At 36.4% G+C, this 16,951-nt stretch overlaps 1 protein-coding gene across 1 annotated transcript in view; it reads right to left on the reverse strand.

The window, feature by feature from the left end:
- Nucleotides 1-16,951, reverse strand: part of SHOC1 (shortage in chiasmata 1) — a 58,727-nt gene that overhangs the window by 4,986 nt on the left and 36,790 nt on the right. Inside the window, exons 18-27 of the mRNA XM_075020836.1 lie at nucleotides 16,279-16,475; nucleotides 11,281-11,353; nucleotides 8,322-8,391; nucleotides 7,543-7,721; nucleotides 6,879-6,984; nucleotides 5,009-5,120; nucleotides 3,914-4,035; nucleotides 2,873-2,966; nucleotides 1,735-1,866; nucleotides 240-389 (exon numbers count right to left, since the gene is read on the reverse strand). Coding sequence (XP_074876937.1) covers nucleotides 240-389; nucleotides 1,735-1,866; nucleotides 2,873-2,966; nucleotides 3,914-4,035; nucleotides 5,009-5,120; nucleotides 6,879-6,984; nucleotides 7,543-7,721; nucleotides 8,322-8,391; nucleotides 11,281-11,353; nucleotides 16,279-16,475 — 1,235 coding nt within the window. The remainder of the gene's footprint in view (nucleotides 1-239; nucleotides 390-1,734; nucleotides 1,867-2,872; nucleotides 2,967-3,913; nucleotides 4,036-5,008; nucleotides 5,121-6,878; nucleotides 6,985-7,542; nucleotides 7,722-8,321; nucleotides 8,392-11,280; nucleotides 11,354-16,278; nucleotides 16,476-16,951) is intronic.

The following is a 16,951-nucleotide window of genomic DNA, read 5'->3' on the forward strand; positions in this document are numbered from 1 at the left end:
GATCAAATGAGTATTATTTTTCCAGTTAAGGAAATGTTCTAGTCATCTTCACACAAACATAATGCTGACTTGACAAAATCTGCTGAGCATTAGCAGGCTCAACATTTTACATACGAATGATATGCTTTAGCATTTTTAAATATACCAGCAAATGTGTATGTAGCATCAGATTAAAAAAACCTGTATTACAATGGTGCAAAAAGATTGATTGAAAAATACATAAATTAATTTTGGCCAACCTTTAAAACTTTTTTTGGAACCTCTGGCAGAAGTTCCTGAAGTTGGTCAAAGCTTGCAAGAAACAACCTGTTCAGTGAAGATCCCTTCTTCAACATAAACTGAGCAACCAGAGGGTTGATACATGGAAAAGTAATCAGGCATTTCTCTGTCTGGAAATTGAAATTATTTTGTTAGATTGATATCTGACAAACTTTTCCCCCCCTTTTTTCTGTTTCTACAAAATGTCATCCCTATGAATAGGTCATACAGTATGCAGTCATAGAAACAGTCGTAGAGGTTTCAAACAGTGCACTTTTGTAGCCCAAAGAAAACTTTTTTTTTTACTACAGATGTAACAGTGTATCATTTTTGCGAAAGAGTAAGTTCTGTGTAATAGTTTGACAAAAAGCAAGCACAGTCTAAAGATACTGCTATTCTAAAGGATGAAACCAGTGAATCGTGTAAACTTGATTTGAAAACCCATTACCGGATTTACCGTTTATTCTCCATTTTGAAGAGAATTAGCTAAGTCAAGATAAACTGACAGAGCCGGTTTTGTTTTACAAAAGTTACGTTTGTTAACAGCAATGGGACAGGTGCCAAAAGCAGGAGTTTCTAGGGGGAGGTTGAATGTCACACAGAGGGCAGCAAGTTGAGAGCTGTAGCATTTTAAGAATGTCAGCTTCTTCTTGACTTTCATAAAGCTCTGCCCTCAACAGATGCCAGGACATACCTTAACAGAGACAAAATACAGTCAATAGGTCCCCTTGGTTTTTTACCAGTATCCTTAATCTCAGAATTGGAAAACCTATAATCCAATATCCTATGCTTGAAAGGCCATGCCAACACCTGCTTTAAATTGCTTCTGAATTTTGCAAAAGCCAAAAAGGATCTTGGCTTTACAAGAGTTCAAAGATTCCACATAAAACGAACAAATCCATATGTTTAATCTGAAAACCGTAACATACAAGTTAAAAAACATCATATATTTGACTGTGATTGATGGACCTGTTCCAGCATATGTTGTAAATATCCAATACCAACTACTGCATGAAAAGTTAAAGTTCTACTATCCTGTATTAAAGCAAGTCTGTAAGCAATGCCATTTGCAGTAATGGATCAGCACTGATGAATTTGGCTTCCTGCCCAAGTGAGCCATTGTATGTTTATCTTTTAAAATCTGGATACTTTTTTAAACTCTGTGCCTACAGTTGTAGAACTGTACACATTAGTTGTCGGATGTGGAGGATAAACTTCTCTACTGGTTAATTGTGAAAGCATGGGGAAAGTCCAAGTTGCACCTAATTGGGCTGGCAAGGATGACAGAAACATTATATGTGTATGTGTGTATATATATGCATATACATAAAAATAGGCATGTATGTATATATATATATATAAAAATAATGCTTATTTTAATAATATATTTTAAGAGAACAACAAAAAAAGTCTAGAATTTTATGAGTCTGAGAAAAAGGAAGAAAACAGTGTAATTTAATGGAAAGATAAGCAAACCTCAGATGGCAAGACAGAAAGCCAGGATTTGTCCAACCACTCATGAGGACTGATATTAGATGCCATGAAACTGTTGTCAGCAATCTGACGAATTACCAGTGCTGTCTCTTCAATCCCTGGCATAAGAACTACCTACAAGTGATACATAACATTTTTGGTTAAAACTTATACTAGGGAATGTCTTAATTTTCTACAGAAGTTAAATGGGAAATCTTAAAGGTGACCCTGAACACAACAGCTGGTAATGTGGAGTAATTAAACCTGATCCATGCTATCATGCGGAGGAACTCCAACCTCTGGCCACTAGCCTGGCCACAAATTACACTCCTTATTTATGCAAATCCTATGTTGATCCTGTAGGTCTTCTATATGTGATCAAGTTTTTACCTTATAAAACAGGTAATTCTGACATGCCTGATATAGCTTAAGAAGATGTGTAACACTTTGAAGGTGTAAGTAATTTCCATGTGAACTACACTGCTGCGTACATGGAATGAAAAAACTTTTGTCCTCTTTTTAACCTTCATTTAAGCAGATAATTTTGAAACAAATTTTAATATGCAAATAAGTAAGAAATTGCCTAAAAAGACATTCCTTCATGCAAAAGAAATAAGATACAGACATAGACTTGGTAAACCAAATTAAACTTTTGTCCAATTTTTTAATGTTGATTATTCTAGATACTGGATTTTCTTATTCATAATGAAAAAAGTTGATTTATCTTGCCACATTAAAAAAAAGCAAACTAGCCAACAGCAGAGAAAATTACACTTTCTTTTGTTCTACTACATTAGCAACATAATACTAATCTGAAACTTCAAATTACAACATAAGCAGGATTAATACATGTTCTAATAATTTATAAAATTAAAGGTACAATCTCATTTTTTGACTCATCATAAAAACACTACAGCTGCTATTTGCCTCTGATTCAACTTGTACTGGATTTAACACAGTCTTTTCACTGACTTCAGCAGTTAGATCACTGACTTCAGCAGCACTGAATTAATCTCTTCTCTCTTATTTTAGTAATATTGAGCTATTTTATGTTTTTGATGTAGAATGCATACTTGATTAAGCACTTTAGAAATATCATACAGTGAAGATTAAAATGGAAAGGTTGTTACCAAAAAATTACCTTCACTTCAAAGTCTTCTGACTTCTGTGTAAGTTCAATTAGAGTGGCATAAATTAAGACAAGGTTAAGCAGAGTATCTCCCCTGAGACTGTACCTATAAAATAGTGCCATTGGACCATTAATATTTAATATGCACATGAAATAATTCCAAAACTTTTGTTCCATGTGTTAATAAATGTCTGTTTCATTTCCTGGAATTCAGAATGCTAGCACAGTTTGAGCATTAGAAAGGAGAACTAGGACACATTAAGTGACTGAGTGCTGAAGGATGCACTGTGAGGAAGAAAATGGAGTCAGCCCACAGCAAAGCGAGCCTGGCCTGAAGCAAAAGGACTGGATCAGGGTCAGTCACTGGAGAAAAATCATACAGAGAGGGAAGGTGGTGCATGGAAAATTTACCACTTGTTCATAGAAAAAAATCTTACAATAGGTAATAAAGGAATGCTTATGAACTATATCAACAAAAGCTGTGCTTCCATAGCAAAAGAACTGCTGATGAATTGGAAGAACATTTGAAGAATGTCTCCCTGTTGCAAATGATATACAGTGATGCTAACACAGTAATTCATAACTACGTATTTCTAGGGGTTAATTTACTTAAACAGGTGTAAAGAATAATTCCAGTGGTTAATATCCTTAGTCTTGTGAAATTTCTGGACCTGTTGATTTGAAATACACCTCACATTAGCATTACCTGCCTCAAATCCTGTTATTTTATAACAACCATTTCTTTATCTCTCGTGTAAGAGAAAAAAAGATCCTAACACATAAAAACCATCTTCGCTAACTTTTTTGGGAGTCTCCAGTAGTGACTGTTACTTCTATCATTCCACTGATCTTTTCAGTAGGAGCATGACAACACTGTAACTAAGGGAAAGTCAAAAGCACACTAGAACCAATATTCATATTGTTCTAAGAGAAATGTGTTCCTACAGAGAAATTCAAAGAACAGAGAGTGTTAGCTTGTTCTAATAAGCAGCTTCCTTTAGTGGTAAGTTTATTTTAAAAATACCAAGGTAACAAAAGAATTTCATAACTTACTCTAAACTCAGTCTTTCTCTGGAATAGAAAACAATCCAACAGCATGTATATTGGAGAGATAATGCCATCAGCTTCGATAATACATTGTCACAGGATTTCTCATAATTCAGTTCTTCCATACTCTACCATAAAATTAATATAAAATGTAAAAATGAAATAAATATATTACTATGGCTGTCACAAGCTTTTAAGATGCATCGTAGTATTATATAGAAGTTAGATCAAGCATAAGTACAGCTAAATAATGTAGGTATTAAAGACATATCTGGGAGTCAGGAAAATTAGGATTCCCAACTTTTATTTTGTTTGATCTTTAAAAAGTTGATTCACTGCTTCATATCTCTTTTTCCCTCCTGTAGAAAGGAAACACTGCTACTAACTTTTTAGGATGTTCTTAAGATTTTTGAGAACTTTAATAATGCAAAATACTATTATAAACCTCTGAGGGACTTACTTAACCTACACAAATCATATTATCCCTACCCTGAATATGTAAAGTACAAGATCGCTAATTGCAATAGCATTTGCAGTAGCATGTAGGAATGTCTGTGTTGTGCTTGCAATATTAATTGATTATTTGATTCTTTATCTATCTTTCAGTAGCAGTTCTTCTACCTATAAAGTCATCTGTCTTGCTGCATACCAGAATTTAAATATTACTCTATTGTCTAAACTATTACTTTCTATTAAAAGTAGGACAAATTATTCTCTGGACTAATTCAGATAAGTATCTGAAATGGGAGGAATTAACATGCACACTGGTAAGAGAATATAGTCACAGATATATTTAATTGGTTATTACAACCCTGTTTTCAGGTATGCATCCTTTAACTATATTTAATACAATCCAATTTCAGGTCAAATGTTACACTTCTGTGAATAAATGTAGGTACAGACATGAGAACATTTTAAAATAGTCAAACTGGCACAGATAGAATTTTAGACTTAATGAATTTGGAAATAATTCGTGTTGTGAAACAATGCATGAATTAAATATGACTATGAGGAGGAAAAGATACGTTAAAAACCTGCAGCTATGGCCTAGAAGTGACCCAATGCATAACAGAATTTGGAGATACTAGTTTCATTTTGTACCTGCAAAAAGATAGCAGTACATTCATCTATTGTTAACACAACATATCGTTCTGTACTTCCAAAGAGCCTTAACGAGTAACTACGGCTTCTTTCAACAAAGGCAATGCTGTACCTGAAGAAGTAAAATTATTTTATTAAATCACAGTTATGTAAAATAATAAGATTTTCTTAAAGGAAATGAATAACACACATCTCTATGCAATTTTTTAAATTACACAGTCCTTTCATACTTTGATCTTTCACAAATGCTCAAGTTCACTTTAGGACACATTCGAAGAATACACATCAATGAAGTAGTGACTTAATGAAATATAACAGGATTAATTCAATTATGTTGCTAACCACACTGAATATAACCTTGACAGACAGCCTTTGAGCTTACAAAAAAAAAGACGTAAAACAGATAAATCAAGAAAATATACTTAGATAGATATTCCTTTTGAGTAATTAAATGTATATTGCATTTCTTTTCTTCCTTTCATGACTGTGCAGCATAGGGAAAGCAAACTGAGTGAAAACTCCCTGACTGCCATTGGTACGACCCTAAATTTTTCTGAGTGAACAAGAACAGCCAGCAGCACAATCTCCTGTTACCAGCTGTGTTAGCAAAGACTCATTGAATGAATATCACATGCTTAGGGCTGTTGGGAAGTCTTAGCTGACTAAGGGGAGAAGTTGAGAAGAGATGATTGTCACACTACTTGGCCTCATCAGTAGGAAACACAAGAGACCTAAACCTGAATCTGCCAGCAGTAAGTCCTCTAGAAACTTGTATGGACAGTGTATTCAAATATTAACAGAAAAGTGAACTATAAGCTTTTCTGAAACTATATAGCTCTTTGTACACCTATTTAATTACTTCATCAGTGCTAAAAGAAGCTAGTGAGAAAGTACCAAAAAACATTCCTGGCTGTTTAGCTTATGGCCAGGCTGAACAGAGAATTCAAACAGGTGAGAGTTTAAAAGTACATGTCAAATTAAATGTTCAAATTTTAAATGTCAAACATATGATTTTTGTTTTTTTAATTGAACTGTAATTAGACACAGCTCAAAAATGGCTTCACAGCTGACTCGATACAGCAAGGACCAAAACTGGCATGTCTCTTCAGCAACATGGTGAAATCAACCATCTGTATCTCTGGCACTATGGTTAAGAGATGCTGCTGCTCTGTCCCCTATTTCTTTCTTTTTTTTTTTTCCTCCACATGATAAAAGGTACTTTTATCAGGTATTTATTATTGTGAAAACAAAATGCAAGAAAATTATGTCAAAGAAAATAATGCACATATGCAATGATTTACAAACATGAAATTTTTTGTACAGGATAAAGAGTATTCAAAATTAAGTGAATATTAGATCCGAATTTTACAAATAAAGTAGTCTTGTTTTTAACTTAGCCTCTCCCAAAAGCTGTGATGCATCAGAAAATGAGACTGTTTCTCTGTTGTTGTTTTTTTAGCATAGCTCTAGTAGTTAAAAACCAAAAAATCTAAAGCAATTTTTATGAAGAATTAAATAAAAAGTCTTCCAAGCACCAAGAAGGACTAAAGCAAAAAATATTTTGGGGTAACATTCTGATTTTCAGGGAAAGTAGAAAATTTAAAAAATTGTTTTGATTAAAAGTGCCAGTGCAAAATAAACAAATTGTCCAATTCCATTCTGGTTGACATCTGGGTGAATCTATAGAATTAAGCTATCAACTTCAGCAGAAAAATTATCTTCTTGTCTCTTAAAATGCTAATAGTGTAATTGCAGTAATGTAGCTGATCGCCAAGTAGATGGCCACTACATAATATAGTAGGACAAGATGTATGTCCTGGAAAACTGAAAATAAATAGTCAATACGATTAAATAGGTTACTTCCACTCACTTGGATTCCAAAAGCTGAAGAATATCTGGCATATTAAGAAGATCTTCAGTTGTCAGAAATACATATGGAATCTGTACCTCCAGAAGAAAGGAACCAGAGTGATTCCCTGAAACATTTTGTATACGTAAGAGAATAGTTTCATAAGCAAAAACTTAAAGATACATTTAGGTATTTAAATAGACATATCTTTTTAAAATGCAGCTTTTATTCATCCCCATTAAAATGCTTCCATTATATGCTTTTTTTTCCCAAAATTAAACTCTTCTGAATCTCCTTGAAATTAAACTTTAATTTATATTCCTTTAGATCTACACCAACATTCCCTTAGATGGATAGATACAGCTTGTAGTTTAGATCTACACCAACATTCCCTTAGATGGATGGATACAGCTTGTAGTAACTGTAAACAACCTGTGAACTTGGCACAAGTCTTTTATCAGCCAACATTTACTACTACACCCTGGCCAAAACTAAGCTCACACCCTAAGAAAAACACCTTCCTATCTTGCTGTATAGATAAATCAGCCCTGTTTGCTGGTCTGCCTTCACAATTTATTACTCATTCTCTTCCACAGGCACATGAGTGCAACATTTTAGGGAACAGAAAATGCTTTCCTTTCATATGCCAGCCCAATTGTTTATTACAATTCTGGAGCGCACTTACTCATGCATATTGTTTCAGGGAGGATGGTTTTAAAAGTCATGTAAGTAACGTTCATATTTTTGCACATATTTTTCCAGCAAGAGTTTTCAGAATAATCGTATTCCATTACTAATGAGAAGTGTGTCCAAGGGAAGTCAGCTCCAATTTGTTGATTATGTACAATAGCACAGGAATATCTACTAAGGCTTAAAAAACCAACAAAATATTAATAAAATTAAGTTCAGGTAGAATTACCCTCAGAACAAAATAAACACAGTTTTACTTTGAAGAATTACCACTGTTTAAAGTCTATTTACAAAAGGAGTATTTACCCTTCCTGAATTTAAAACTGTAATTTCTTTAAAAATTAATTTAAAAATTAAAAGCTGTACTTTCTCCCCTCCAATTATCTACTTAAGTATTCATATTTTCCTGTCATGTCATAATTTGTCATTATTCTCTTATGGCCTTTCCTCCCCACCTTTTTCTAAAGCATGCAAAACAAACATGTTTTTCTACACATTTTTCTAAACAAGTTTTCCTAAAACATGTAAAACAAAATAAAAAGTTAAAAACACGCAATTGCGTGTTTTCTAAAAGTTCCTCTGAGCTTCACAGCTAAGCATTTTACTAGAGTGTGGACGAAATTCACCCCTCTCAAAATGAAGCTGTAGATCCATATTCTGAACTTTTTACTCCAGACTGGAAAGTCCCATGGAAATGAACAAAAGTAACAAAAGTTTCATTGATGTTAGTCCCAAGTAAAGACTTTGTTCTCAAAAATCAAGAATTTAACTTACTTGCTTATGATATCTTTATAATCTAAAATGGTTCCTTTTTTCTCAGAATCCAAATCCATAGCTTTTAAACCTGCATAAAAAGAATTAAAGCCTTAACCAAACAAACGAGCCTCTGTGGGTATGAATAAATGCACAGCAGTAAGCAGCAAATGCGGAACAACACAGGACATTAAAATTTTCTGTACTACATTGTCTGTCTTAGATTAAGTCCCGCACAATTTCAGTTTGTATTGCACTGGTGGGTATAATGATTTAGAAACTTCCATTTTTGAACCCAAGAAAGAAGTACTGTGAACAAGTTTCATGTCTCACAAACTCAGAATCCAATTACCTTAAAATAAAAAATTAAAGGCTAGTGCAAAATGAAGCATCTTTGCCCCTTTATCATTTAAATTCCTTCACACTTCCTGTATACTTCAAGTTTTACAAGTATGACTAGAAGACATAGCTAAAAAGGGATATTTGTATAACACAAATGACTCTCTTCAAAAGTTTAGTTAGTTGGATTGACCTGTGTTTGCAACCAAGTCTTAAGATCTTAAAACAAATAAAATACTTTTCATTAAATATTATTATTAGTAAAAGCATTGTGAACATGCCTCCTCCCTTTCAAAACATTCTAAAAGACAGGCTTTCTTCTTTTAAGAGCACAGGAAATTTAACTTTATTTTTAAAAGCAAAAGAACAATATAATACATGACACTGTTATAAGGTTCAAGCAAGAAGGAGCTACAAAAATGGGTTTTAAAAAGCAACATGAAAGGAATCAGTGGCTTCCTCTAAACATAAGTACAGGTTCAAACAACCATCTTCCTGAAACATGTTTCTTTTACCAGCTGAATCTGCGATGTTGAACAAGCTTGTACAAAAATTACAGGTAAACCGATGAATTCATGAAAGTGTTGTTTGTATCAGTGTGGGGCTGGGGTACTGGAAACAGTATTTTTTTTTCCTTGAGTTTAATAGATTGCTACAGTTTATGCTTACATATTTAGCAAATCAGCAAACGAGGTCAGCAACAGAGAGCTACAGGAAAGCATGATCTGTACCTAACTACTTTTTTAAGGTTTTATGCTAGGGAGCTTAGTTAAGACTTCTAAATTCTAACTGCTCTTAATAAGCTTGCAAGGAAGAAAACTTGTGACCACCTAATGTGATGGAAAAGGACTTAACTGCAAGGTTCAAGCAAATGTCTTGAACTTCACTCACAGACTTAACTACAAAGTTCAAGCAAATAACTTATTTGAACTTCACTTACAGACTTAACACGCCACTATTGCAGGTTTTACAGATACAATGGAGGAATGCACTGTTGGGGTCAATTATATGGAACTTAGTTACTGGGCCTGAAAGTAGCTCATGGTCGCAAGAGCATTCCAGATGCCTTTAGAAGGCCTTGAACAGAATAATGAAGAAGACAGAAAAAGAAAAATCCCAATTAGAAAAACACAGGTGCACATTCCACGATAAAGGGAACTTGGCACAAACAACCTCAATTCAGCAGTTTATCTTGACCAATTAGACTGAGACAAGTTTCGCATCCTCTAGTTAATATAGCCAATTATGTCCTATGTTTATGCACGTGTACAGAGTGAGTATAACTAACTGTATCTTCTGTTTATACGCGTGTACAGTGTCGATATAACCAATCACATTGTATGCTTGTGCGTGTGGACACCAAATGTTTGCATGCAGCAGCCAATCAAAGCTTCTAAGGAACTTAGAGAATTGTATAAGAATGATCAGCTAGGCTCAATAAACTGGCGACTTTAATCATCATATTGGTGTCCTGTCGTCCGGGCCCCGCATGGAATAACCCTAAACCCTACAAAGCATTATTGTAATTTTTAAGGCAAGAGTAATACATTATTACAACCACAAGCAATTCAGACAACCACAAACGCATTTACAAACTTAAAGCATAAACAATATTCACTTACCCCTTCAGGTAAGGGCTCTCAATCCCAGGGAAGTTACCTTGACCAGTGTCCCGATCAAGGGGGGGGAAGGGTTTCCTTCGCAAACCAACTGCACAGTTAGAGAAGTGACTCTCCCCATTTCCAACCTGAATCTTAGAGTTTTTATCCCCTGACTTGTTCAATGGTGTGTATGACTACGTCTGAGTGGATTATGATATATGCCTAACTGAATTATGTATATCTGAGTGGAGTTTCCCCTTATCTTTCCTTCACTGGTCTGTGATTGTTTGAATACACAAGGTTGTCATTTGAAACTGAAGCTGAAACCCTCCAGGTTGTTTTGGGGTTTTTTTTTTTACCTTGCTTCCTCAGCAACTGAATAGTGGTTGGATTGAGATTCAGGGCATACTATTTGTTAAGGGATTTCAAGGCTCAGTTCAGGTTTTGGTTCTTTGAGTGGTGCAGCCACTGCCCTGTTTACTTTAGGGTTTATCAGACAACCCAGGGCTAAGCTCTCTACACCACTCCCTGTGAGTCGTCTCTGCAGAGAGACAGGGCCTCAAGGCAACCCAAGGCTCAGTCACTTTTGTAACCCCCCATGAGTTGCCTGTGTGCACTAGACATGGTGAAACTCATTTGTGGACTATGAGCCGGACGATCCACACACCACCAATCAGCTAAAAACAATGAGACAATCTGACCAAGACAACAGATGCAATTATAATTGGGCAATGGGCTGCCCACATCTCCTTAGTGTTCTGTTAAATAAATCTTTGACTTGACAGATGAACTATCATTCCCTTGCAGAACAGAAAACATCATACCAGAACTCTTAATCAGGGGAAAATAAAATTACAAGAAAGAAAAAAGGCTGATGTAAGAGCAAAGTAACAGAAAACAGTGAGAAAAGTGTATAGAAAGGTTCCTGATGAGGAGTAAAGAGAGAAACACCTGCAATAACCATACAAACAGGAATGCAGCAAAGCACAGAATAACAGCCGCTTTTTCTTTCAAAAATACACATAAAAATAAATATTTACCTTCTACTCTAGATAAAGTGTGAATGAGGGCAGCTTTTTCTCTCTCAGAGTCCATCCTTATTATGACTAGTATCTGGAAGAAAGGTAAAAGAAGCTCTAGTACTGTAAAAAAAATTGCTCCTTCAGCCTGCATACATCTTTCTTTCTCCTTTGCACAGAAAGCACAAGATTGACTAAGTAGGTGGCAAAATGGAAACCTTGGAGTTTTCCAGAATGACAATCATAGAATAATAAAACATCTCAAGTTGGAAGGGACCCATAAGGATCATTGAGTCCAACTCCCTGCTCCTTGCAGGCCTAAAACTAAACCACATGACTAAGAGCATTGTCCAGATGCTCCTTAAACTCTGACAGGCTTCGTGCTGTGACCGCTTCCCTGGGGAGCCTGTTCCAGTGACCGGCCACCCTCTCAGTGAAGAACATTTTCTTAATGTCCAATCTGAACTTCCCCTGATGCAGCGTCATTCCCTTTCCTCGTGTCCTATCGCTGGTCACCAGAGAGAGGAGATCAGCACCTGCTCCTCCGCTCCCCCCCTTGAAGAAGTTGTAGACTGCAATAAGGTCACCCCTCAGCCTTCTCTCCTCCAAGCTGAACAAACCAAGTGACCTCACCCGCTCCTTGTTCTTGCCCTCAAGGCCTTTCACCATCTTGGTCGTCCTCCTCTGGACACACACTTAATAGTTTGATGTCCTTCTTATATTGAGGTGCCCAACACCGCACACAGTCCTCAATGTGGGGCCGCACCAGTGCAGCGTAGAGTGGGACAATCACCTTCTTTGACCGACCAGCTATGCTGCGCTTGATACACTCTGGGACACGGTTGGCCCTTTTGGCTGCCAGGGCACACTGTTGACTCATATTCAACCTGCCATCAACCCAACCCCCCAGATCTCTTTCTGCAGGGCTGCTTTCCAGCCTCTCATCCCCCAATTTGTATGTATAACCAGGATTGCCCCAACCCAGGTGGAGAATCCAGCACTTGCTCTTGTTAAATTTCATATGGCTGGTGATTGCCCAGCTCTCTAGTCAATCCTGATCTTTCTGTAGGGTCTTTCTACCCTTGAGGGAGTCCACAGCTCCTCCTAATTTAGTATCATTGGCAAACTCACTTAATGTACATTCAAATCCTGAGTCTAGATCATTTATAAAAACATTAAAGAGTACTGACCCTAAAATTGAGCCCTGGGGAACCCTGCTGGTGACTGGCCTCCACCCTGATGTAACCCCATTTAGTACAATTCTTTGAGCCCAACCTGCCAGCCAATTGCTCACCCAACATATTATGGACTTGTCCAGCTGCGTGCTGGTCACTTTGTCCAGAAGGATACTGTGAGAGACTGTGTCAAAGCTTTGCTAAAATTCAAACCCACCACATCTACTGGCTTCCCTTGGTCAACTAGATGGGTGACCTTGTGATAAAAGGAAAATAAGTTGGCTAAGCAGGATGTTCCCCTTGTGAACCCATGCTGGCTACGACAAATGACTGCGTTGTCTCTCAGGTGTTTTCCAGTAACTCCCAGAATAACCTTCTCCATAATTTTACCAAGCACTGAAGTGAGACTGACAGGCCTGTAATTACAAGGGTCTTCTTTCTTGCCCTTCTTGAAAATTGGGACATTTGCCAGCCTCTAGTTGACTGGGACCTCTCCAGACTCCTCAGACTTTTCAAAAATAATGGAGAGAGGTCCCATGATGACATTGGCCAGCTCTTTCAGTACTCTGGGATGAATCCTATCAAGCCTTATAGATTTATGTGCATCCAGCTGGAGCAGCAAGGCTCGAGCAAGTTCAGGGTTGGCTGGGAGTTTATCATCCCCCCCGGTCATGGTCTTCCAGCACAGGGCTCCAGGGGTCGCAGGGCCCATCATCAGTGTTTCAGATAGAGGTAAAGAAGGCATGAAATGTCTCTGCCTTGTCTACTTCCCTATTTGTGAGGTGACCGACCTCATCAAGCAATGGGCCAATGTTATCTCTGATTCTCCTTTTGCTGTTAACATATTTAAAAAGCCCTTTTTGTTGTCCTTCACAGTGCTGGCCAGCTTGAACTAAAATCGAGCTTTGGCTGCATGAATTTTCTCCCTGCAGCAGCAAACAGCATCTCTGTAGTCTTCCCATGTCGCCTGCCCTTGTTTCCAATGTCCGTACACTTTCATCTTCCACCTAGAAAGTTCTACAAGAAGATCCCTGCTCAGCAAAGCTGGCCTTCTGCCCTACTTGCTTTACTTCCCATACTTTGGAATTGCCTGCTTCTGCACTCATAAGAGATGGCTCTTAAAAAGTGACTAGCATTCATGGACCCCAATACCTTCAAAAGCAGATTCCCAGAGGACCTTACTAACTAGCTCCTCCAGCAGCCCGAAGTCTGCCCTCCCCATATCCAGGGTCAAAGTTCTGCTGGCATTTTTTCTCCTATCACCAACGATTTGAAACTCATGTGTATGTGTGCATTACCACAAGAGTTGGAGAAATATTACAGAAGGCATCAGTATTAGAATTCAGTTTTATGAACAAAGCTGTTCTAGAAGAAATCTTAAACTGGAATATTTGATTCAAAGTAAAAATGCTGTTTAAAGTTATTATCTAAAGACATTATACCATATTATTACTGTTGCACTAGACAGATTATTACTGTCATGTTAGAGGTATTATCGTTATGGAGGTAAAACTTAAACTGAAGATATCCAGAGTTCAGCCTGCAAGATGGTGATGTACTGGAGGGAGGTACTAGCTGTACTGCTGAACTAATTAGAAAGATTTTCCAGACCATAGATGGAGCACACTGAAGTGATCCTGCCAGAGATCGCTTATCTCTGAGATTCATTAAATACTGCTTAAGATGAAAACTTTGAAAAGGATTAGAATCTACCAAACTGACATAGTTTTAAAAAGAATCACTACCAGAGAAGATGTTTACCTTGTCCACCATTTCAACTGATACAAACTGAACTTCTGCTATGTAATCAGAGTATGTGAAGAAGAATATGTACATACATACAGGATTTACACTGTACTTTCAGACAGGATGACCTCTGAATCTTTATGCTATTGTATAGACACTTTTCATGGTGCACACAAGGTAAGATTTTTAAGGAGGCGCATGGCATTGTCTAACTCTTAAGACTTACAGATGCAAGATAATTATATATGTAAATATTAATAGCGTGTTAGATCTTGTCAGAAAAGAAATTCTGGGTATTGGTCAGCCTGACAAACTTAAGGCAGATTTCCATTTCCATATGTTGGTGCACAGAACAGCCACCTGACAACCCACTGGTTCCTTTCAAAATAGTTTTGGACAACAACTGCATTTTAAAATGCAGACCTGTTTTTCCACACAATACAACAGTGTACTCATTACATGTTGTTGTGAGGTACATGACATTTTTAGTTGTGTTCTGTCTAATCACGAGTACAAAAGATAATGAAACGAAGAGTAAAGTTCAGTTATTCTATTCCATTAGCAACTTCTTGCTTACAAAGGAAACATCCCATTATAATCCTGCATCAAGAAAGAATTTGGCCAATAAAAGGATAACCAGATAATCATATTTCACATCATATTAACTCATGCTGATGTGATGTGACAGAACAGGAAATGGCTTATTCAATACAACTTTCACTTCTTATTAAAACTGGTATACTCCTGCCTATTCTGGCTCATTGAAACCTATCCTGAATGTTAGGGAACAGTAAACAATCTTATAATTGTGAATGAAATCATATATATTCTTACATTGGATGGGTATGTGTGCATGACCTTAAGTTTAGGTCAAGCAAGTAGGTCAAAACTTAGGAGAGTTACAGTTAAAAATTTTTAAAATCATATATAGGGAAGTTCAGAACAAAAGCAAAATTGTCACTGAACTGACATTAAAATGACAAAGTTGTCATATGTCTCCTAGTACAGCATAATCCTGGTATCACAAAGCAAACTGTTTTACTCTTAAGAAGAAGAAAATGATGCTGAAATCACCTTAGAGGGTCTATTGAAGGACAGACATCAAGACAATTACCACCATTTTGTTTTGGTTGCTTCATTTCCATTTTAAATTCTAAAAGGGTGTACAATAAGCTATTATATTTTTCTTCTCAGGAAAATTTAATCCAAAGATGTTCAGAGCTCTTAGTGCAACTCTTAAGAGAAACAAAAGAAGAAGAAAGCTCCAGGAAGTGAAGTATGGAAAGAAGTTAAAATAAATGAAAGTAAGCTTGAAGATTCATCTTTTTTGGCTGTGTGTTCAGCAGCATAAATTCTATTTCAAACAGTCAGGACACTTAAAAAATTATATATTTTATCCCTTCTGTTTCATTATGTGATAAGTATTCAGTAAATAAATAATAAATACTCTGCAAAGGAAAATGGTGGTTTGCACTGCATGGTATCACCCAAAATATTCACATATCCAGAAAAAAAAAAATCTTTGGATAACTTGAATCTCCTCCATAACTCTATCCTCCATGCTGTAACTATCACTTCCAGATATTTGCTTCTTATATAATTATAATACCAGGAGATTGGCCTGATACATGGCTTAAGCAGAGGTCATCTATGGGTAACAATACCCATACACTCCATTGGGTGTGCACTCTGAGCCACACCTGTACAAGTACACAATCCTGACTTGTGCTATGATTCTCTTTGCACCAGAAGATTGAGGCCTTCAAATAAAAGGTTATAATATAATTTTCAGTAAGTGATGTGATACAATATACTTACTAGGGAAACAAAACCACCTGCAACAAGATGAAGCCCTGGCAATGTTAAAACTCATATGCATGTCATTTCAGTCATGCAACAAGGGGAGATTTCATCAAACAGAAACCTGCACTGCTCCTGATAGAGGTCTCAAACTGTATGTTACCCTCATGTAACAGATACTGTGAGTTGGAAAGGTAATTGTAAGACTTTCTTCCATAAATCAACCCTTGTTGAAAGATGGTTTTATAATTATTCACATAGTTTGGAGCAGTTTTGTCTGCTTAGAGAAATTGTTTACATTGTTAACCTTAACACTGTGTTTGTCTCCACAACTTTGCATCCAATTTAACATTCGACACTGCAGCTCTGTTATTTTGGGATTTGTTTCATGCTTTTTCTGGCTGCTGTACTGTACAATCTTCAGCTGCCTCCATATATTATTCAAACAGGATTCCAAGATGTTTTTATAGATATCCTTTGCCTTGGACAAATAACCTGTTAACATAGCAACAACAGAAGTAATTGCAGTGACAAAAAATAATTGCCAAGGTTTGTGTTTAATCTACACATAAATTTAAAATTTATGTGAAGGTATCTTGCACAAAAAAGATGAAAATTTAATGGCTCACCAACATGGAAGGATAATATTACTACTTATCAGGTACATAAGTGGTATATAAAACTTTATAAAACTGCTATACCTCCTGTAGTATCTGCTATATGACTCCAGCTAGAATTATAGAACGCTGCATTCTATAGCTGCAAATACCAGCCAGCAGCACTGTTTTATTTAAGTAGTTTATATGGTTTATACCAAATAACAACTTTATTTGTATTCCCACTGTCCAAAGCTTTACTTGTCCTGTGTTTTCACCACTCTTCATATTATCACAACTATTTCTCAACTATGATGCCTTTTGTATGTAACATGAACAATGCCGGGGTTATTTGAAAAGGTATAAAGAAAAAAA

Source organism: Buteo buteo, chromosome Z (genome assembly GCF_964188355.1).
Source record: "Buteo buteo chromosome Z, bButBut1.hap1.1, whole genome shotgun sequence".
NCBI lineage: Eukaryota > Metazoa > Chordata > Aves > Accipitriformes > Accipitridae > Buteo > Buteo buteo.